The sequence below is a fragment of the Knufia obscura genome, assembly GCF_036327395.1.
Source record: "Knufia obscura strain CCFEE 5817 isolate CBS 148926 chromosome Unknown scaffold_3, whole genome shotgun sequence".
NCBI classification, from domain to species: domain Eukaryota; kingdom Fungi; phylum Ascomycota; class Eurotiomycetes; order Chaetothyriales; family Trichomeriaceae; genus Knufia; species Knufia obscura.
The window spans coordinates 682,518-705,538 of record NW_027042689.1 but is presented as its reverse complement, the minus strand read 5'-3'; the positions used below and the strand labels follow the sequence as shown (position 1 = coordinate 705,538).

The 23,021-nt window shown below is 51.1% G+C and overlaps 7 protein-coding genes across 7 annotated transcripts; 1 reads left to right on the top strand and 6 right to left on the bottom strand.

Moving 5' to 3' along the window:
• Window positions 1-1,457: 1,457 nt before the first annotated feature.
• Window positions 1,458-2,180, bottom strand: PMZ80_003331 (uncharacterized protein; the record flags this gene model as incomplete). The annotated part of the gene is made up of 1 exon (XM_064871760.1): window positions 1,458-2,180. The coding sequence occupies one exon, from the start codon at window positions 2,178-2,180 to the stop codon at window positions 1,458-1,460; it is 723 nt and encodes a 240-aa protein (XP_064732140.1).
• A 3,820-nt stretch (window positions 2,181-6,000) lies between these two features.
• On the top strand, window positions 6,001-9,702 carry PMZ80_003330 (uncharacterized protein; the record flags this gene model as incomplete). Its single annotated transcript, XM_064871759.1, has 1 exon — window positions 6,001-9,702. The coding sequence occupies one exon, from the start codon at window positions 6,001-6,003 to the stop codon at window positions 9,700-9,702; it is 3,702 nt and encodes a 1,233-aa protein (XP_064732139.1).
• A 1,230-nt stretch (window positions 9,703-10,932) lies between these two features.
• PMZ80_003329 (uncharacterized protein) lies at window positions 10,933-11,772 on the bottom strand (the record flags this gene model as incomplete). Its single annotated transcript, XM_064871758.1, has 1 exon — window positions 10,933-11,772. The coding sequence occupies one exon, from the start codon at window positions 11,770-11,772 to the stop codon at window positions 10,933-10,935; it is 840 nt and encodes a 279-aa protein (XP_064732138.1).
• Window positions 11,773-12,653: 881 nt separating this feature from the next.
• On the bottom strand, window positions 12,654-15,275 carry VPH1 (H(+)-transporting V0 sector ATPase subunit a; the record flags this gene model as incomplete). Its single annotated transcript, XM_064871757.1, has 2 exons — window positions 12,654-13,000; window positions 13,049-15,275. 2 exons carry the CDS (start codon window positions 15,273-15,275, stop codon window positions 12,654-12,656), a joined length of 2,574 nt encoding a protein of 857 aa, XP_064732137.1.
• A 2,534-nt stretch (window positions 15,276-17,809) lies between these two features.
• FAL1 (RNA helicase) lies at window positions 17,810-19,017 on the bottom strand (the record flags this gene model as incomplete). The annotated part of the gene is made up of 2 exons (XM_064871756.1): window positions 17,810-18,723; window positions 18,768-19,017. 2 exons carry the CDS (start codon window positions 19,015-19,017, stop codon window positions 17,810-17,812), a joined length of 1,164 nt encoding a protein of 387 aa, XP_064732136.1.
• A 941-nt stretch (window positions 19,018-19,958) lies between these two features.
• On the bottom strand, window positions 19,959-20,957 carry PMZ80_003326 (uncharacterized protein; the record flags this gene model as incomplete). The annotated part of the gene is made up of 1 exon (XM_064871755.1): window positions 19,959-20,957. The coding sequence occupies one exon, from the start codon at window positions 20,955-20,957 to the stop codon at window positions 19,959-19,961; it is 999 nt and encodes a 332-aa protein (XP_064732135.1).
• Window positions 20,958-21,656: 699 nt separating this feature from the next.
• Window positions 21,657-22,835, bottom strand: PMZ80_003325 (uncharacterized protein; the record flags this gene model as incomplete). The annotated part of the gene is made up of 1 exon (XM_064871754.1): window positions 21,657-22,835. One exon carries the CDS (start codon window positions 22,833-22,835, stop codon window positions 21,657-21,659), a length of 1,179 nt encoding a protein of 392 aa, XP_064732134.1.
• Between the last annotated feature and the right edge of the window lie 186 nt (window positions 22,836-23,021).

The following is a 23,021-nucleotide window of genomic DNA, read 5'->3' as shown; positions in this document are numbered from 1 at the left end:
CGGACAACACAAGCGAGACCATGCTTCTCTGCGCGTTTGAATATCGCTTTGCCAGAGCGATGCCTTCGACGCACCTTTAGCACATTGGCGATACTTGCTCAAGAGGCGGCGCGGCTTCTATCAATGACCGCACCTGGGCATCACGGGATAATTCGGTCAGGCTTGTTTGAAGAATATGAGACGTCTTCTGAGGCGCAGATGAGCTCTGGTGCTTCAATGCGAGTACGCGTATACGTGAAGATCTCCACGCAGAAGGTATTTACGCATTCTGATTGGATCCAGTACATAGCTTTGGCAAGGAGAACTTTTGGCGGGTATGCCCAATTCACAACTCTTGGAATGTTTGCTTTATGCTTCAAGTGAACTGGCAAGTTTCGTCTGCAACTCACGTCTGTACATGAAGCGACGATTGAAAGCATGTCAGTTACTGTGTTGCATTTTCAAGTTAGGTGGAGACGCACGTAAAGCGGTCGAAAAGGGCTGAGAAAGGTTCTCGACCGACCATCAGGAGCGACCATGGACCTTCGCACCTTTCGTGTCTCCGAGTTCATGGAACACACGGGTCCGAAACGAGACGTTTGCCTGACGAAGTTTCCAAGGGGATAAGGAGCGAGATCAGGATCAGTCAGCTGCGGTGGCCAATGAAAATTGCTGGCAAGGATCTAGTTGTCGGAATTCAAAACCATCCGAAGTCGCCGACCACGCGCGGCCGGGGATCGTAGATCTTTGTTACTGAGCAGAAACCCTGTGATCATCTTTGTCCGTGCAATAGTGCTCGTGAACGTGTAGATGTTTAATAGATTGAGAAAGTGCAAGCATAGTCTGATCAAACCATGAAGCAGCGCTGCATCGTGTCTAGGCAGAGAGTGTGACAAATTGTTGGTGCACCAGGGGTAGCGAAAATGACTGCTGCTTATGAATTCAGTCGCAGCGCATTAGAAACCAAGCTCGCACGTTCGGCCGTAACAGGGGACTGACGCGATTTGACTTTCGCACTTGACACGCGGGACCATGCGGCTGATCCTGAGCGGAGATAAGTTAGTGAGTTTCGGAAACTTTGAAAGCCGAAGGATCGAATTATTTGAATCATGTGTTTTGAACAATTTTTTGGCTCGTACCTCGCTCGTGATGAGGGAGCTTGAGACTATCCTAACTAGCTGTACAGACTGTAGAGTAGAGACATGACGATGATGCTTCAGTGAAGCCCAAAGGTCAGAGCGTGATGGGTCAGATGAGTTAGAAGCTCGGTCTCCTATGCTGGCATAAGCCACGACTTCTAGAAGACCAAACCCTTCCCAAATGAGCAGTCACCACTCTGCTTTGTGTTCCTGGCACCTTCCTCGTCGTTGTGATATACAAAAGGAAATCTCGTAAATGACCGCCAACACCAATGCTCGCTAAGTTGCCAAAGACCATCGCTAAATCAAACCCAAGCACAAGAAGTCAATCAACCTGCTCTAGTAGGCAGCGATTATGGTTGGCTGTTGTCTTGCTGGCAAGTAGAATCCGTTGGACTCTAATGATTGCGATGGCGATGCACCCTTTTCTGATGGGAATAGAGCACCAGTGCTGATCTGTGATGTTTGCTTTGACGTAAGGTTGTCGACCGAAAGATTTGGTGGAGATGGCGGCATGTGGTCATCTTCTGAGTCTGAGTCGTCGTCAAGTGTGAGCTCTGGAGGAGAATGCCTTGATGCTGTTCTTGTGAGGACCAGAGATTGATCTTCCTCATCATCGAACTCCATGTCGATCTCCATTGAGCTTGTCTCGACTGGGTCTGCTGGCTTGAACTGTTCCTCCTCGTAGTCCGACTCATCGCTGCTTTCGGCATCCTCTGCCTCCCAGTCCGCCTCTGGTTCCTCCACAATCGTGTCCTCGTGTCTGATTTCCTCTTCTTCCTCCCGTGCACCAGAAAGGGATCTGTTGAACCACCTCTCTTGCTCTTGCTCTGCGCCAGCGATGGTAATCATCAAAGAGTCAAGCATGTTGGCATGGCCGACCAATAGTCGAAGGTCATGGTCGGCTCGGGCAGCCTCTCGGGAAAGCTTTCCTCGAGCGCTGTGAGCAAGGAAGTAAGTCTGCGTGATGCTCATCTTCTGCTTCTTTTGTGGTGTATTGTAGATTGATGATCTTCTTTGAGAAGTAGTAGTCTCAGCTGCAAATGAGATTGAAGGAGACATTATGTTGCTTGTGTTGATACTGGAAACTTTTTCCACGGTTGCGAGTCACTCTGTATCGATAGGGCGTGTAACAAGTGGGTCTCGTAACGAATCTTCTATGAGACTGCAGTGTTGGTGATTCTTATGTGTTGTTTGGGGTTTGTTGTTTGAAAGTCTTCTTGTTGTATTGTAAGGCTGATGGAGAGAAGGAACAGTGCTTCAGGGCCGTGCAGGATAGGTATACTTGTATTCGAAATCAAATGTACGTGTTGCTATGCTTGATTACGGAGCCTGCTTTACTCCGTTGTGTTCGGCCTTAAACGTTACCGCACCATGCGAGGATGGTCAGGGATCCGCAACTTGGTGCAGATGCTTGGGTGAGCAAACGCCTTTTCGTTGTGGGGCGGCTGACATTCGCACTCGGCTCACAACTCTCCTCCGCTCTGACCCCTGCAGAGCCTAACGTTGGCCATAATGGGAATTCGTTCGACCGTCTCACGGACCCGAGTTCCTCGTGTTATCGCCAGGCCGTCCCCACGCCTCGCAGCATGATTCCGTGGTTACTACTGCAACAATGAATAATAACGCCGTGCTAACAACATCGTCCAGGCGTCAGTCATTGTGTATGCACCTATTCGTAGAGTACATGCGGCTTGGTTTTCTTTTCCGAACACAAGCCTCATGAGCTATTGGTGAGTCAATCAATTCCAGTTCTACCCGAACCCATGGTCGGAGACTTCTTCATCTTTCTTGAAACAGTAATCAGTTTGCTTGTGACTCCCATGACTTCGACTTTACCGTTACAACGGCCGGTCTGAGCTCAGACGTTAGGGTGATTCCAGTTTCGTATCCATTAGAACTGCCCTGAGTCATAGCAGCCTCAAAGAACGTGGCTTTGTGCCTGGCTCGTTGTTGCAAGAAATCTTGCTGGGTGATTTTGTAATCATTTCTCCTCGTGCATGCACCTTATTGGTTTAGCATTCGCACCTGCTTACTTATTCGCTTTGGAATACCGTCGGATTTTACGAATCACTTTTCTGGCTGCTTTGAATGCACCTGTCATCGTAAATCTTGTCATTCACCACATACGATTTAGGACAGCCTGGTAATTCCTTGGGATTGGATCGTTATTTGCATCTCCTCTGAATTGCTTGGATGCTCGGGGTCTCAGTAGTATGGGTATACACCACGGTAGAACAGTCATTTGAGCCCTAGCATGCTCAGCCATCGAAGGTACAGAAGTACGCGTCTGGGCAGGACCCAGCCAAGGTCTGCTGTACTGTGCCTAAGACCTGTCTGGAGAACGAGTACGATTGAGGCCAGCGACGCAAGAAATGATGTTTCATTGGCCAGGCATCAGCTTCCCGTGCCGGGCTCATCGTTTGACCGCGTCCGCGGATGCAAACACCTTGCTTGCAGCCGTGCGCGTTCGTGTTGCTGCGGTTTCCACTCATCGTATGTTTACGACCTTTGGAGATCAAAAGACTAATCTTCATATTGCGAAGGCTTGCTCTTAGGCAGCTACATATCAAATGACTAGCCCATGCAAGCCAATTAATCTCTGATGTGTTGGCTGATCAGATTAATTTTGCTGCCTGTCGGAAGCCTGTCGGGCGGGGTGATAATCGAGCGTACGCCCAAAGGTTGTGCACTGTCGGCTTAGTTATGCTCGAAAGCCCGAAATCCGGCTCGGAAAACGAGAGCAGCGATTGATTGTCCTTAGCAAGCGGTTTGATTCGCTATTGTTATTATTGACATCACGATGTACGAGTAAAGGACCAGCGCCATGGAGCTTCCAGAGAGCTTCGATGCTCCTTGGGTTGCTTCCCCAGATATTCAAAGTCATGTGCTTGAGGCATATCCAGGGCGCCATCTCGTTTTTCGGGTGCTTGAGCTCGTTCGCACGGTTCAGGTGGCCGCCAGCCATGTCTAAAGTGTGCTTAGAGCCGATTCTTTATCGCCGCGCGAGCTCGACGTCTGTCGTCGCAAGTCAGCTACTGCTCGAGCTCATTTATCACTCCCTGTACACCATTTGACCCGGCATATTTTCAAGCGCTCTAACCAGTGGCTTGCGACTTCTACCATATGACTCAACTCTCCCGGATGGATAATGCCCGACTCATGTCGTGAGGAGGGCAGAGAAAGGAGGGAATGCGCCTTGGATTTGTGAGAATGTTCTCAAGAACGCTTTGCTCAAGCCGATGTGGAGATGCCTTTCTTTCAACTGTAGATCTCAGCCACAACTCCATGTCGCCTACAATATCGCAGCATCGAGCTATGAGTAGATGCTAGCCTAATTATGGCAGTTATATGCTCTCAATACGTCCTCGTACTAGAAAGCGAACACGAGACGAACAAGATGAGTGCAACCACGGCAACTTCGCTGCGTCTGTCTTCTTTGGGAAGTCTTCTCGAATCACGCTAGACCTCACGTTAGGTTCTTTTGGTTTAGTAATCTCTCTCCACATTTGTGATTAGTCGCTTGTTTCTATCTTTGGTAGCTCTGCCGCTGCCGGTAGATTGCAGCGCCTCACTCAGCTAGAGCCTGGCAGATTCGCGAGACAGTTGATGAAGACTGCCAGGTTATGTATCCCGAAGCTTGGTACAGCGAAGGATCAGATACCGATAAGAGCGCATTTATCTCCGTCAGCATCTAAGGCTAGGGCCGCGACCACGTGCTCTTCAAGCCTTGCTCGGTATAGGTCGATAAACTCTTGAACATTACTACGTAGTCTCTTCGTACTATTTAGTGACCGTGGGGAACGTCGTCGGGTACCGAGAACCACCTAGTCTTACTGTATGCGGGATCCGATGACTCTGCTACAACCGTCGACACACTTTCAACCCCACACTATTGTCTTTGTTCATTCCAGAGCGACACGCAGGCCCAGTTCCACGGCACCACTCATCCCAATGAACAATATTTCGGATTGAGTGACCCTCGTGCCAAGTGATCTTTCGTTGAACAGCCACGCTACTACGATAGCAGCGACGTGCGCCTGTAAAACGGCGTTCTATCATGTAGCACCTCTTTGTATCGTGGTCACATTTGGCGCAATGCTCGATCATGATGATAGATGCTTTTTGAGGCAGAAATCTGGGCCGCTGTTACATTATCTCTGGCCTTATTGATGCTTGGCAGCACGTGAGCATGAGACGGCGGGAGGACAAAAATAGTCGCCACTGCTCTAAGCGCCCAAGCAGTTCCAAACATAGAAAGAATAGCGGTTCGTGTCTCCAATCAGGCCCCTGTTCACCGCCAATGCTGCACTCTTCTCCAGTCAAAATGCTCTGCCTGCAATTCTCCTGCAAGCGTTTCGCCGTCCCTCTCATATCTCAAACCGTATTGGACGACTGAACCAAGAACACCTCTCTCTACCAGCATGCAGCAACTCGAGCGCGCACTATGGCTTGTAGTCTGGCTACAACGGCCAATGAAATATTCTCTCCTCATGCGACTCCCATTCACGATTCTGATTGTGTCAAAGGCGTTTGTGAAGCGGCTTGTGACCTAGGGAGCTACTTCCCTGACTCCAGCGAGTCATCAGCTCGTCCCCCAGATACCAGAGCAGTAAGGTAAATTGCTTGGTTGTCGTCCTTCGCATGCACATCGCTGTCTCTGTTCACACACACGTATTGCTGTCATTGCTGGTCATTGTCAGTTGCCTTTCGTTGACTTACAATTTTTAATATCTCGTACCGTTGATCGGCACTTCTTCGCGCGCGCACTGCAGCTTTCGCTTTCAGCACCGCTCAATTACCGCTTACGACATATGCAAAAAGGACGATAGATCGGGCCTGCTCTGGTAGCAACAATATTGACTAAAACAGCACCGGCATAATGAGTCTCTTACCTGCCACAACATACAACGCGCCATCTCGGCTGGGACGAGGACGGCCTTTGAAGACGATATCCGAAGGAGAAGAATGCAATTTTGGATTAAAGAGTGATAGTGAAGGAGATGACAGCGACCGGACAATAATAGCTAGACCAATGGGATTGGATGCGAAGCTAGCAACGGCATCTTCGGCTACGAGTAGACTTTCTGGTTCATCATGCGATGCGACGCCGTCGCCCATCGAGTCCTCTCCGTGCAGCAGCAGTAGCATTGAGGATGGCTCCCAACGAGACTACGCGCGAGGCTCATATGCCGACAGTGATGCCGGTACAGTGTTCAGTGAGGAATCGTGCCCGTCTCTGGCCGGTTCCAACGACACGACATTCTACACAAATTCAAGTCGGAACAGCACGGCGAGCAATCAAAGCGCCAGGTCAAGTCGGAACCGGTACCCTCCTATCTTCATTCCGCGAAGCTCATGGTCAGAAGAGAATGCCATCAAGGAAGTAGCTCTCGGTATGTCGCCCGCTCAGAAAATCATGCTGTCCCCTCAGGCACTATCGGCTTTGCCTCAGCATACCCCCTCGCTGAACGCACCACCGTCATTCGGAGAAGGCAGCAGTGTCGCGTCCAGCTCGCCGTGTATACCTGCCGTGAGCAGCGCACCGATCACTCCCGAGCTTCATAATTTCGTTGCGGTTGAGGGTGGGACCTGGGGAAACGGCAACAACGACGAGTTGCCTGCGGGCTTGCCACTCGAAATCGCCGTGGACGAAGAGCACAGCATTATCGTTTCACGGCGTGAGGCACTATCTCAGCGAGAATCAACCGGCTATTCTACAGACTGGAGCGAGATGGTTGTGCGCTTTCCCAACATTCCTGGTGCCACACCTCAAGAAAACACGCCCATAGAGCCAGACATAACCGATCTGAGAAGCTTCCGCCCTGAGCAATCCGACCACGGCGTCCAACTATCGAACGATGCCATGAAGCTATTGGCGAACTTGACCCGATCTTACAGCCCTGTTTCTGAATCCCTCAAATCCAATACTACACTAGGTAAGGCCGAGATGAAGGAACGCAGTGAAGCAGAGAGTCCACCGCGAAGTGCCGTCCCTCAGACACCTACACTATCCGACTACAGTTTCTCTCAATTAAGCATACCTTCCCCAGGTGGATTCTTCAGCTCTCTCCAGGCTAGCAGTCGCGCTACGTGGTGCTCGCCAGGACAGTCTAAAGCTTCGAGCGTGCCATCGTCAGCAGTTGCCGAGAACTTTTACGCCGTACCTTTCAGACGCTCGGAGCAGATGATCGAAACAATCATGGAAGTGCCAGATAGAGAGTTGACTGATGGGCCTCCAACTGCCCGTCAACAAGGGTTCGAAATTCCAGCTGAGTATCGAGCTGACGAAGAGGAGGATGATGATCTTTACGGAAGTCATACGGTTAGACCCAAAAAGAGCCCCGGCTATGAGTACGAAGCAACTTACGAAGAAGAATTGAGGCAAGCGGCTGTGGCTCATATTGATCGCACTGGCAATTGGCTCTCGCAACAGAATTCCTACATGTCTGCATTACGAGAAAGCAATCCTTTGAACGACCCAGCTGAGTACATTCCACAAACACCTCATCCGAAGTGCGATGAAGATCAGGCGGCACTGGACGGTTCACCTGCGTCCAAAGCTGTTCGGTTCCTTGACGACGCCATCAAAGCTTCCGATACAGCTTTGAACGAGAATAAGAGGCTAACCACGACATCTCGAGCCAAGGATTCTGTCTACCTCGAAGCTTTCAAGCATTGCACATCCCAGCATGGTCGACTGGATGCTTTTCTCCATGCTTCCGCACGATTGGAGAACCTCAACTCGAACCGCCTGGCATTGCCGCTTCGACATGTTTATTCTTTGCTCAACATTCACACCACTGAAACGTTGCAAACTCATGTGCGACCCAAATATCGGGGACCATTCGGCCAGAATCCACGAGCCACTGGCAACTTTACCCGGACCAAAGAGCAAATAGCCTTTGCAGAGGCTGAGCGTAAACAGCTTGCTCTCGATTATATCCTCCCAACGATTTGGGCGACTGAAGCACAACGCAAGGTCTTCCACAAGGGCGGCCTGCTTGCTTGCCCAGCTGCTGTGTCACGTATCATCAATAGCTCAAGGAAGAATCTGAGGATCTTAGACCTTGCTGGCGCAGCTATCGGCTCATGGGCATGGACTACTGCCCGTAAGTGGCCTCATGTCAAGGTCGTCACCGTTCAAGCCAAAGCACAATCTCAACATGCGTCTCGTCTCGTGAAGAAGGGCAGCAGTGCTGCCGTCAGGCCTGAAACTCCGCCCAACCACAAAATCGTTACGGTGCTCGAGCTGTGGAAATTGCCATTCGGCGACAACCATTTCGATGTCGTCTCGGCGCGGACACTCTATATGCTCTTGCGGTCGCGGCCAATACCAGAAGTGCCATCGATTGACGAGTGGGATCTGACGCTCAAAGAATGCATGCGCGTATTGAAACCGGGAGGTGTTCTTGATTTCATCATGCTTGATTCTCACATCTCGAACAACAGTAGCGACAACCGTAGCAAACATAACCGGGACAACAGCAACGAAGCAAGTGTCAGCCCAACAGCAAACGCTGGTCAAGCGTTATGCTCTCCACCACCAACGGCCACATTTGGTGCTTCAGACGCCCTGCTGAACCCAGCCAGTCTCAATTTTGGGCGGCAACTGAAGAAAGCAGGATACGATGCAGACGGCGGCTGCTCCAAGATCACAGAGCGCCTAGCAAAGGTCGGTTTCGTTAACGTCAAACGACAGTGGATCGGCTTACCACTCGGTCGCACAGAACTTCCGCATGACAACGTCACTGCTAGTTATGAAAGCTTCGACGCTACAGCTACCTCCACGGCAAAATCGCAGAAGGCAAATACAGGGATACAACGCAGCAAAATCGGATCCGTTTCCCAGGCCAACGGCCGCTCACGCACACCATTCCCGCCTGCACCGCGACCTATCTCTGAAGTATCCTCCATCTCCCGCATCATAGAGCAATACTCCAATGTCGAGGCTGTCCATGGTCCCGTCGGCAGCACAGCGGAAGTGTCAGACATGGCGGGTCTACTCGGCACTATGATGTGGGAAGAGTGGCTTGTCCGCCACAGACTCGAGACCCTCAACGGCAGGAACAGACAGTTCGGCATCACCGAGCAAGAAACCACCAATCCAACATTTGAAGCCGAGAACCTCCTCTACGGCATCAACGACATCCTTGCCGCTGGCTACGCGAAAGGCGCCTGCTTCCGCGCAGTCATCGGCTGGGCTCGAAAGCCGAACCCGAACAAAAAACTCACAGCCCCAGCTATAACGAAGAAGACCGCAATCCAAGTTGACACGAGCGTCCACGCAGACTCATACCAAGCCCGCGCGGCCCAGATGGCACAACGTAATCCAACGTTCTCCGGTTTCCCCACGGACGCAACGCCCACCACAGCCAACACAGCCAGCACCGCCACACCTCTAGCAAACCAGTACTACGGCCGTGGCTTCACGATACAGACCCCTATCGCTCAAACGCGCAGAGACCTAACGCTCGACACGACGGGTGTAAACCCCGGCTCGATCGGCAGTCCGCATTACTACACCGAGAGCGCAGTCGAGAGAGGCGAGGTGGGCACAATCCCCATGATGATCATTGAATGAGAGATCAATCTTAGCGCGAACGTCCCCACTACCACAAAGAGATACCCCTTTCCTATGTTATTATGTCTGGTCCATCTGCCCATATCTACTAGTCAGGTCATCTATCAGTCTACAGCGTCTTGCAATGTCACGAGCACGGAAAAGGGTAATGAATGAGCGAGGTACATAAATGAAAGCGAAGCATAGCGAAGGAGTTCTGTCAATTGACGGATTGGTAATCCGGTCGCACATATTTGGATGTGCCAGTCATCTAGCGAGATATTTATTGAAGTTGAAAGTCAGATAGTCAGTCCATCAAACAAATCTACTTTACTCATATCAGAGTTATATACCTGCCTTGCCTTGCCTTATCGTGTCATCAGAAGCATTGTTGACACTTCCCCGTTGCATATGCCTTGCCCCCATCGATCACCATGCACATTGTCGCTCTTTCAGGCTCAAGACCATGACTTGCATCTATGCGCCTTTCGTATGCCGAAGCGTGCCTTCCATTCCATCCATGTCCCAAATCGTGCCTTCCTTGGTATGGGCACCACCTTCGCACCTGCCATCTCCTCTTGGTCGTACCTTCCTCCTTCTGGGTCATACCTGCCTCCCCATGAGCCGTAACTTCCTTTTCGTAGGTCGTGCCTTCCTTGCCCATAGGTACGACCTTCGTACCTGCCGTCTCATCTCAAGTCGCACCTTCCTCCTTCGAGATCGGGACTTCCTTCTTCTAGTCGTACCTTCCTTCTTATGGGTCGTACTTTCCTCCTCATAAGTCGCGCCTGCCTTCTCACTCGCACCTTCCCATCTCGTCCTTCTGGGGTCGTGCCTTCCCTCGCTGGTGTTGCGGGTCATGCCTTCCCAATGTGACTTAGAAGGTCGTTCCTGCCTGATGAGTACATGTTCTGCTAGGTTGTTCTTGCCTCGAGCTGTACGTGGAATTTGCGTCTTGTCTGGGAATGTGAGTGCAGGATGTAGTTGCTCGAGGCGCTGCCAGTGGCTTCTGAAACGTGTACTGCCATTGAAATTAGCTCAAACAACATCAGGCGGGCATGTGATGCTGCGGAGTCTAGAGCGAGTGAGCAACTTCTTGACATGGATGGCTCATCGTAAAGTAAGTAGCTCTGTTCAATCTGTCTATTGTCATAGCGATACTTCGATCCTGTAGTCTCGTCTGTACTCCAACACCATTCAGTCTTGCTCACACCAACACCATCACCAGAACGAACCAGGCAATCAAAACACTCACTCCTCAACCTTAAAAGCCTTCTTCCTCTCCTCCACAATCTCATCATCCTCCGAAATATCCAACTCATTCAACTCTCCACTGCCCACATCATAGATCACACCATGAACCTGCAATCCCCGTTCAACCACCGCCTCAATCACAACCGGATTTTCCAAAAGCACAGACACACTGCGTCTAACATTGAGATCCACCATCTTCAACCCGCGCTCCTTCTCCGGCAAAGCCTCCAACATGCGCGCATTCTGCGCCCGTAGATGGCGCAGCGGCATAAGCCAAGTGTCAATCAGGCCCAATTTCTTGTTTGCTAGGGCAGCGGCGATACCACCACAACTAGTGTGGCCGCAGACTATGATGTGCTTGACCTGCAGGTATTGCACCGCATACTGGATGACTGACAAGCTGTTCAGATCAGTCGGGACAAGGATGTTGGCGATGTTACGGTGGCAGAAGATATCGCCTGGTTGAAGACCGAGGATGGTGGTTTCGGGACACCGGCTGTCCGCGCAACCGATCCAGAGAATCTCGGGTGATTGACCTTTGCCTAGCTTTTTGAAGAGTTCGGGTTGGAGCTCGGCGAGGTTGCGGCGCCAGTGGGAGTTTCGCTCGAAGGCAACGGTGAGGGGGTCTTTGGAGTCCTGGACGGAGCCGGCAGTTGGGGCAGTGGTTGCCGCTCCGTTGGTAGCGGTGGTGGCAGTGTCGGTAGACGCGTCTCCGTTGGATGCTAGAAAGAATTTGTTAGCTTTCGGAGTCTTCAAGGTGTGTGTGCTGCTTGAGCCAGCACAGAAGGCCTTCTTCGCGTAGTGTTTGAGGGGAGCGGGTGATTCACTGAACGACATGGTGAGGGTGTGCAAGTACTATGATGCCGGCAGCACGACTAGTAGGCACACACTATATGCAATGACTGGTAATGTCGCTCACACGCTTGAAATGGCCCAACCCACTCATATGCTCAATGTGCCAATTTCAATGCAAAGAAATCACGGACAGAAATCATCGGAGACTTACCCATAGTACTGTCTCGTTGCTTGAGCTTGATCAACGAATCTTTCCTCGCAGCTTGTAACGAAGCGATCGCGGAGTAATGTTTCGACCTTTTCGAAGCACCAACGCCGCTTGGATAGGGAGGACGATGGTTATCTAGGTGATGCTTATGCTGCTGACTTGACCGCCAAACTGATCTGATCTGTGAAAATGATGACGCGTAACGAACCGCAGCTGCTGTGTTATTGTATGAAGGTGTTGATAAGCACTGCCCGAGGAATTCGTAGGTGTGACAAGTGAAGAGCTGACGTTGACATGCCATATCTGAAACTTGTGAGATACCCGAAATCTCGCGAATGGTACGGCAAAGAAGGAACGACTGGGGTTAGAAAGAAAGCTGGGATTGGTTGATGATAGCGAAAAATGCAAAGCTTGTGGTTGGTGTTGGGGAAGGAACGAAGCGGTCCACGGAAAATGATTTTCTGCAAGGTCGATCTCGGCGAGGGTGTCCAACGAATTCTATTTCTTGGTATTCCTGCAGTGCGCCGATCCAGTGAGGACTGTAGCAAGGGGCAAAATTTTCCAGCAGAAGCAAAGGCACTGGGAACATGAGCCAACAAAAAAGATCATCGTAGTGATACAGATGAATCGTATTGTTTAACAGCTGACGATGCAGTAAACCGCATGCACAGCTATCTCTATCTACTGCTTACAAAGTACAACGGTGGAGACTTCACTAGTCGACCGGATCATCCTCTAGTAACAGCTTGAAGCTGAAAGGCTCAAATGGTACACCTTCGCCAACGAAATGCTTGCTCATGGCCTCGACCCAGTGCAGACGTAGCGAATGCAACATAGCACTGGTGCCTTCCATAATACAGAGCACAGCAATGGTAAGGACGAACCACATGAAGAAGGTCACCACAATCATGACAATCTGCATTCCTCCAGACATGGTGAATGCGTTACCGAGTGTCATGCTCCAAAGCACAACAGACAACTGCTGATGTGCGAGAGATAGGGCCCACAGTCGGAGGTAGGAAGCAGTGTGAGAAACACAATTCAAGCAAAATTCGATAGTGTCTGGGCAACGTTAGCATAGCTCAGTCAGTATGTCTGCGGTCAACTTACGGATGGTTTGGTGAATCATGACTTCCGAGAATTCGAATTCTTCGTGTTCTTCGTCGTTGATGTTCTCAGTGATCATTGCGCCCTCATCGGTATCGGTGCTAGGTCGACCATTCATGTGGCGCGTGTCGCCTTCCTCGTCATCGTCATCCAGAGCATGAGTTACGTTCCTAGTGTCGCCAATACCACGATAGCCCTGAGCTGCCGTTCGGTTATGCTCGTAGCGAAGCCAGAGAGGTTTGAGCAACAAGAGGATCGGAACATTGATGACTGCAATCAGAACCAGAAGCACTTGGACAGTAGCTTGGCCGGGATAGAGCTGTTCTTCGGCGTTGACAGTACCGGGCGATAAGAACATCTGAATAAGCATGTTGAGGAGCGAAGGGGGATTTCGTCCTTCGGCATACCAGTCAACAGACCACTTGTAGACAATGGTGAAGGTCAAATACCCGAAGATTGACTGAAAGAAGAGCAGACCAGGGACGAAGTTTCCCCAGATGTCGACCTTGGACTTAAAGTGCCGGGCGTTGATGAGTGAGAACATCAAAGCGTAGGTCATGTGACACCAACCCATCAAGATTGAAAGCTTCATCTTGAAACTGTTGCTGAATAGAAGGTCGTTGTCGGAACCATGCCATGCCCAGTCGATACCAAATGGATATCGGTAGCTTCCCTTGAGATGTGCGGTGACTTCCGGCCGGCCTTCTTCAGGGAATTCCCAGGCAGACTCGAACGCCGTGAAGCCCTTCGAGAAGACATCGTTGTAGATCAGACCAGTGAACATGGAATAGGTACCCATCATAAGCATGATGTATCGACCGTAGAAAGCCATTGAGAACAATTCATCTTGCTTAGACCTTGACAGGGGCTTTTCCCAGTAGATCATGGCAAATGCTGCCATAAACATGAGGACACCATGACCGAAATCGCCGAACATGACTGCGAACAAGAATGGGAAGGTGACGATGGTGTAGAGACCAGGGTTGACTTCCTGATATTTGGCTGTACCGTAGGCATTGATGATGGTTTGGAAGCCTTCGGTGAACTTGTTGGTCTTGTTGTATGTGGGCGGAGTCTTGTTTGTCTTGATCTGGTTGACAATAGTCGGCACAGACAAGCCAGCTCGATCGTTGACATCTTGTAGGGTTGCCCTAATCTGTGGCAGGGAATTGGTAGGACACCATGCCTCGGCAATCAGAGTCTTTCTGGCCTGGTCATAGGAGCACATGTTCAGCGCATTGTATACAGCCTTCTCTTTCTTGATGACAATCAACCAAGCTGCGAGGGATCGGGCAATCTGGGTGAGCTCGGCATCAAGAGTGTTCTTGGTGTTTCGGAGAACGCTAGCGAGATCGCTCAAGCGGGTATTGACTTCGTGGATCTGGTCTCTTCGCAAGTCGCTGTTCTCGTCGACGTTGTACAGGTCTGCGCCCAAGCTTTCAGATATCTTTCGAATCTTCGCAATGATTTCCTTGCCGTGAGCGAAGATGACGAAAACATTCTTTCGTACCTCCTCGTTGTCTTCAGGGTTGATGATAACCTCAGGAATCTCAGACTGGTTCATGTACAGATTGCCTCGAAGTGTTCGCCATAGAATACGTTCAAATGCAGCGAGACGCTCACGGGGAATGACGCCAGATACGAAGCCGATGTTCATGACTGCGAAAGATTGTTGCTGCTGGCCAACGTCGCCATTCGGACGGCCCTCTTCAACCTCAGCATTCCGCAGAAGTGGCGCATCATCGTCGTCCAGACTCTGTCTAATGTCTTCGGTCTGTCCATGTGCTCGATCGAAGAAGTTCCCAGCCTCTTTCAAGACCCATCGCCATTCTGTGAGTTCCATCTCTCTTTTCTTGAGTGTCTCGTAGCTCTCGTTCAAGTTCTTGATGCGTTGTTCGAGGCCTTCAGAGCGGTCGGCGAGCTCATCAATCTCAGCAGCCTGGGGAGCAGCCAGCATATCTTCATCAAAGTCATAGTGGCTCCTCATCTCGATGTTGGCCTTCTCCATCTGAGTTTTGAAGTATCGCAGTTGCCTCTCAATGTTGTCCAGTCTTCGAATCTCCTTGGTAAAAGTCCGTTGAAAGGCACTGGTCTCGCTGTTGAGGTCTCGAAACTGGGTGACGCCCAGCTCACCGAGCGCAGAGACGACTTCTCTACCAATGTCATTGGAGATGTAGAGCTGGGTCAAGGACATCGACGCCGACCGGAAAAGAGTGTCTTTTGTTGCCATCTTGAAGAGCCTGAGTTGCGAAAGCCGCCCAGGCTAGCCAAGTGGTAAGTTATTTAGGGGAAGGGCACCACACAAGTGCTCGAAGGTTTATGGCAATGAGCCGGGAGTTGTGGCGGAGAGAGTTGATGTTTGAGGCAGACGTGTTCCATGTTGCAGCTTTGGGTTGCTGGGATAGCATCATCAAGGCAGGCGCAACTCACGTGACTGCTGAGCGCTTTTGGTACCAAGTTTCAACCGCAGCAGCGTTCATCATGAATTTGCGCAGTGTGCCTTCTAACTGAAGAACGTGGCTTCCAATCTACCCAGGTAGGCTTGATCACGAAATACTATTTCGCATGCTATCATTCAAATCATGAACGCCCATCCACCCAGGGCGTGGCATGAATACACAGGATTTTGAGATGCACCATATTGAGGCCCCTAATGTGAATGCGTTTGCATCTTTTTTTTGACAAAGCTCTACTCGGAGGGGTCTTGCCTGTTCCATGCTGACACAGGAATTACCACCGCTATTGTCCCTCTTGCGACCGGTCTTCTTAGCACCTTGCAATGCGTGTTACGTGCTGAGTATCAGCTGCCAAGCACAACGCATCGACGAGGCCATCATTCCTGCCTCCCGTGAATGCACCGGTAGAGAACGGAAATAGCATGCCAGTGGATGTTTCCGTTTCTGGGGCTGACCAAGGAGACCCCCTATGCTTTGATTCTTGTGAGATGGCCCCAACAGACTCAAGGTTTCTTTCGACCTCGCGATAGCAGTTCAGCCACTAATCCTCGAACAGATTGAACATCTCATCGAAAGCACAACAGACGTGCGCGGTCTAGCCAGCTTCTGGCACGAGCAAAAGCTTGTCGTCGTGGATTCGTATCCCCTGCCTGAGTCCAGGTACCAGCTTTTGCCTCTTTCTCCTCGATGTCAATACTTGGCTTTTCATATTCCACGAAGCGAGACGAACTTGTGTCATTTGTGTCGACATCAGCCTTTGAGTCAGATCTCGCTTCGTCGAGCCCGGCGCCCGAGCCAAAAAGCACTTTTGGCTCGCTCTGCTGTGTCAATGCTGGTGCGCTGGCATGACCGTGTTCGCTCTGACTGAGCTGCCGCAGTCGGCTATCCGCTTTATGGAGACCACCGCATTGGTCGGCCGAAGGAAGGCGATGAGGAGGCATTGTCTCGTAGAGAACGTCGGGAAGGGCAAAGAAGCTGACTGGAAACGTGAGGGGCGTCGTGGAGCTGTAGTGGTGTGTGGAAGGAAAGCACTTTGCAAGATTGCTAGTAACGAGATGTGGAAAGGAAACAGTAACACCTCAGTAAGCAGCTGGGCAATGTGCACACATCTATCATGCAGGGGAGGCATCTGTATGCGCGATGAGCTGGCCGCTCGACAGACACACAGGTTCTGCCGAGTAGGACTTTCACAGGTGGCGGATGTGGCACTCCGATTCAAGATCTGGTTCTCCAGCTGCAGATCCCGGCTGTAGTGCATGATCAATCGATGCACATAGAGCGGGAGGCAGACGGGTACCAAGCCAGTCCCGCGGAGCAGCGCTGCAGCATCCCGATTCTGTGGTCTGCATTTCAGGGCGACAACTGCACAAGCTGTGGGCAGCGCCTCGCAAACATAAAGTCGTGCGATGACACACCTTGCATACCGGCCCTTAGCGCGCAGAAGCAACGTCGATGGCTTGCTTAGATGGCGCTTGGTTGTGAAGGGATGGAGTGCCAAGGATGTTTGTAGCGCCATTTGTGCTCGGCATACTTCATGTACAGATAAGCTTGAGCCCATTTTGTACTCATCGAATGGTTAGCATTTCCCATTTGTTATCTTTGAATTCAACAAGGGATAAGCAAGTCAAAGCTAGGATTTCTGATCGAGGCAACCTTGAGTCGATCTATCGACCCAGCAGAGATCCAATCGCTAGTGACGAATTCGACTGTGATTCATAGAGCTTGGCTTGTCGTTTGGACAGCAATTATGAAAAGGAGTGTTCCAAATGTCACTCGGTTGTATCGTGGTCCTTCGGTCAGTACGAGTTCTGATGCTCGTAGAGCTGCCATACAAGCCAGACCTCTCACTCAGCGAAGAACGAGGATCCGGTCAAGTACAAATATTAGCAAGGCATATTGCGACAGGGTCAGTAATCGAGAAGAGCGGATTGTTATCGGATGCCGCGGTCGCATGTCATCACGAGTGATTTTACAGCGGATTAGTTCAAACCTGCAAGGAGACTGACCTGGTCCATGGCTTCGCCAAACATCGTGGTCCGCAACCGCAGGCTGGAGTCGAGTTGTTGATGAAGAAAAGCGGAAATACTTGTGAGGAATGCTGATCCACAAATTGTCAGAGCTAGATCTCTGATTCACAGATCCGTGGGAGACTTACGGTTTGCAATTGCATCCCATTTCCATCCTATCTGGTCCATATCCTCATTCTGGTCGTTGACTGCGCAGCGGCGCCTTGGCTGCTGTAAACCTTGATTCTCCACCATTACTCCAGGCATAACGGTCGTTGTGATCTTGTAGCGGCACAACAAGCTCAAGTAAGCAGGTCAGCCACGTTCATGGGCATCTCGTCAATCTGGGTGGAATAGTAGAGCTCGATATCTCGCAAGATGCGCACATCGTCGCTGGTGACGAAGTTGATGGCAACACCCTTTCGACCAAATCGACCACTGCGACCGATTCTGTGAATGTAGTTCTCTCGGTTGCTGGGTAGGTCATAGTTAATGACCAGACTGACTTGTTGCACATCGATACCTCTTGCCCAAACGTCGGTGGTGATCAATACTCGACTGTTACCTTGTCTGAAGTCGCTCATGATACTGTCTCGTTCTTTCTGTGGCATCTCTCCGTGCATACTGCTGACTGTGAAGTTTGCTTCGCGCATCTTGTCTGTAAGCCATTCCACCTTGCGACGTGTATTGCAGAAGATGACGGCCTGTGTGATGGTAAGAGTATCGTAGAGGTCGCAGAGGGTATCAAATTTCCACTCTTCTTTCTCGACTGCGATGAAATACTGCTTGAGGCCTTCAAGGGTCAATTCGTCACGCTTTACAAGAATGCGCACTGGATCGGTCATAAATTTCGTGGTCATATCGAGGACATCGTAGGGAAGTGTAGCGGAGACGACCACGACTTGGGTAGCGGGTGGAAGGTATCGGTAGACGTCGTAGATCTGTTCTCGGAAGCCCCTGTTAAGCAGCTCATCGGCCTCGTCCAGGACGAGCATTTTGATATGGCGTGTGCGTAGGTTGCGGCGTCTGATCATGTCGGCCACTCTGCCTGGTGTGCCTGAGACGACATGCTGGCCATAGTCGAGTTTGCGGATGTCTTCGCCCACGTTTGTGCCGCCAATGCAGGCATGGCATTGAACGTTCATGTAGTCCCCAAGAGCCATAATGACACTTTGGATCTGGGTAGCTAATTCGCGAGTAGGTGAGAGGACGAGGGCTGCTCCCGTTAGCGACATTCATGGCTGTGTTGGCTGCGCTTACCTTGTGTCTCTCTTACTGAAGTCTCGAGGATCTGGAGGATGCTGATTGAGAATGTCGCTGTCTTTCCTGTACCCGACTGTGCCTGCGCAATGGTGTCTCTGCCCTTGCATACTTGTACAATAGCTCGCGACTGCACTGCTGAAGGCGACTCGTAGCCGTAGGCATAGATTCCTCGCAGTAGGTTCTCTTTGAGGTGCATATCTTCGAATGTTGGCGCTACAGTAACCTCTTTCGAGGTCGAAAACTCCATTTTGTCCTCCATGTTTCGATCAATGTCGTCCGCCCTTTTGTCGTGGTTTATGTAAATACAGCGAGCAAGTGAGAGGAAAAGTAGAAGATCTACCGCTCTCAGCAGGTTGTCGAAAAGTCGCAGGTTTGAGGAGGGAAGTTTTAGCGAGCTCGGCGTCGGCTGCCCTTTCCCAAATCTCAGACTCCATCGGAGCAGTTCTGTCGCGCATGCTTCCACTATTCTCCTTTTGCTTCACCTATCGTCCTGCAGTGGCACACTTTAGAGTCCTAATGTGAGGGCTTCTGGCCAAAATCTGGGTATACACATGGGGCAACTTCTGATGTGACGGGTGTTCATTTTGGGCTCTTGGGGTGTAGGTGGCCACTATGAAGTTCAATGGCTCTGAGTTACAAGTTATGTGCATTAAAGCCAAACATTCCAAGCAGAACCGACCGCCACAGACCCAAGGACCCATGTTGTCGCGCTCTGCAAGAGAAGTCAAACTAGGCTCTCAATCACCAAATATGGTTTCCTGTCAGAGACTCTCTTTTGAATGCCAAGACAGCAGTCTCGTTGTCGGCTGCCTGGTTTGCACGCTGCATTCTCGCCAGCGCGGACTGTCTCCTTTCAGTTGAATTATACACGAACAACCACAAAGCCCAGATCGAAAAAGTCATAAACATCAGAGGTAAAGTAATGGCGCTGTACATCATCAACCTTGGCCTAGAGAAATTGAAGCGATACATTTCCCCCATGAGTCAGCATCCCAGTCGAATATGGGAATACTCAGAAGCGAGGATACAAACATACCCGGTAGGAAGAACATTGTGACTACAGCTATACACTTCATGTGCGATGAGTCGCGTTGCGCAGCTGAGGCTAACAGGCGGCAATCTTGCGCCATTTCCTGCGCAGAGAGAGCATCAGTGTTCGCAATAAGGTGATATACCTGAATGTTACCATCAGCTCAGAAAGCCAAGCCTTTGACGACGAAGTAACGCAGACAAGAAGTGAGGTAGGACACTTACAGCGGCAAGCTGAGTTTGTACCCTGGCTCGGAAGTACTCGGACGTTCTTCGCTGCGCAGTTACGCGGGCACTCAAGGTCTGCGTGATATTCGAGAGGTCGCCGCAGCTGGCATCCACTCCCGGCCCACGACACCCATCGTTGACAAGCTTGATAATGTCCTCAATCGTGCTCTGCCTGGGGATGTTGGATGAGATTCTGGTTTCGCAGGCACTCATGCTCGCTGCAAGTTTGATCAGATCACCCAATGCAGGTTTCGACGCTCGGGACTGCCAATCGTGATGCCCTGTTCGGACTTCAACTTCTTGAACCTGCTGCTTCACCTTTTCGAGACACGCGTCTATGTCGAGGCTAGCAACGATAGCGCCCAGCAACGCGGGTAAGGTCGCAAGCCCTCCAATTCTCTGAACAAACTCTTCATCTAGCAGATCCTCGAGTACCTTCTGCCTCCTGTCGTCTGCAGCGCATACGATGCTCGTTCTAGCCGAACTCTTACATCGGGACCAGGCCATCGATATTTTCTTGCGGAAGACCAGATAGTCCTGCGCGGAACCTTGGGTCTCAGCTCTCAGCGACCCAGTATCCGTCATGGATGATGTACAGGTATGGCAGACCGGATTGTGTCCCAGCTTGTGGTGGATCTGATTGAAGACGTTCTCAGATATGTCGAAAACCTGTTGCTTGGGGTCTCGAGGTACCCAGATCATTTCCAGCAAAAGTCGCGATGTTCCTGAACCCGAAGGAGAATCGTGGTCACTTGCGCTCAACCAAGCCTCTGACGCTGATGAATCTAGCTCCTTTGCCTCACAAGCACGGTGAGTCGTCCCATTGCTGGTATGCTCCCACAGTTCAATGAGCCGGAACGAACTGCGATGTGAATAAGTCCAGTTGTCATGCGGACTCTTCTGGCCAAGATAGCTATACAGCGAAGACATGGCTCTCAATTTCTTCAGGCTCTAAGCCTGTACAAGGCGATAAGGTAGTAACAGGGCTCTGTCTGACTTTCATAGCAATCCCAACCCGACGACAGTGGCATTGGTACTCCGCACGCTCAACGCATGTCAACGAATCCAAACGCTCATGCTTTGCACTATGCTTGCAATATCTACAATGACAGTAATGCAACCCTACTAGGCTTATTCTGTCCGATCTTATGCACGACAAGTATCATCTCGCAACTTTCAATTTGCAGAGAGACATCAGCTGTGCCTGCGTTGTATTGTGGTCTTCTTTGCCTTACCAACTCACCGCTTAAAATACACGCCTTCTAGAGGTCAGCCGCTAAAGTGCTCCTGCATTATCCTCGACCAGTCTTGTGAGCGCCCTGGGCACCTTTTTAAGCTTGTCGTGCCTCTTGGTAAGCAGACCAAAAGAAAACATGCCCTTCAACAGGTAGGCCACCAGCTACTGTAGTCGCCAGACTAGAACAGGACGTGCATGTGGTCTTTTGTACACTGCATCGTGATCGCGCGAGCCGAGTATGCTTGTATCCTCCTCAGGGCAAAGTAGCGTACGTGACCGAACAAGAAGGAACTTGTGTTGGTTGATGAATCAGCCTCGAGGCACTATTTCGCTCATCATGCATTAAGGCACATCTCTACAGTCGCTGTACAGGCCATTCTCCCTGCCCTTTTCTACCTCTTTTTCTTACTCGGCACAATCGCCTTATCAATCCCACTAAACCACCTCATCGCCTTCTGCACACTGCCCGGCATGACCCCATAGACAGGCATACACTTCGAGTAAAAAGGCATCCTAATAACACCACTCTCCCCACTCTCCAACTGCCGCACAACCGCCTTCGCAACCTCATTAACCTCCAGTATCGGCCCAAAGAAATTCGCATACCACGGCACATCCGTAATATCCGCAAAAAGCTGCGTATGAATCTGTCCCGGCTCAACCAACACAGTCTTCACCCCCTCCCTAATCTTCTCATCCGAATTCATCGCAATCTCAGCCGTAAGCGTGCTATGCAAACTCGACAACGCCGCCTTACTCGCATTATAGTCCGCCAACCTCGCAGGATTAAGATGCGCAAGCAACGACGAGACCGTAACAATCGTCGCCCCCTTCCCACTCTCCGCACTCCTCATCAAATCTCCCAAAAACGCAAGCAACACATTAAAATTCCCCGTCGCGTTAACCATAAGCGTCCTCTCCGCCTGCTGACTCGTCAACCCCGCCTCATAACCCCCCGCCACAAGCGGCAGCCCATTAACCGCCATCGCAGCGTTATTCACCACAATAGTCGGGAGCCCTAGTTCCTCCTTGACCCGCCCCGCCATGATTTTCACCGCCGCTGAATTCCGCACGTCGATGCAGCCCCACCATAGACGGCCCTCGAATTCTCCGCCCGTTCGCATCCACGCGCGTGCTGTCTCGTCTGCCTCCTTGACGTCTATGATGGCGACTTTGACGCCGGCGTGCTTGATGAGGAGGAGTTCGGCTATTGTGCGGCCGAGGCCGGTGGCGCCGCCGGTGATGATTACTACTTCGGACTCCCAGTTGACTTTGCGGGGGCGGCCGTAGGTGATGCGGTGGTTTAGGAGGAGGAGGAGGCGGATGAGAAGTAGGAAGCTGGCGTAGTAGAGGGTTGGATTGGCTAGGGGGTGGCGGTGGTGGTGGGGTGGGACGGCGGCGAGGCAGAGGTAGAATATTAGGATTATGGCGGGGTGGAATATGGATTTGTTTAGGACGTGGAGGAGGAGGTCTAGGGTTATGTGGTTGTGCCAGGGTGTTTGTGGGGTCTGTGATGACGGGACAGAAGGCATGGTGACTTTTGTTGGTTGGCGAGGGGTTGTGGATGACATTGTCGGTGGGAGGTTGAGGTTTGGGTCTTGGATCACGACAGTTTACCTCTACTGGCTATATCAGTGCCTTATCGGCATGAAGCTTGTTAGTATACTCGAAGTGACTGTCTCAACAGAGAAGTCGACTTGATGGCGGGACTGTTGTCCGATGTAGGTTCCGGCTGTGAAGCGCTTCGCGCGAAACAT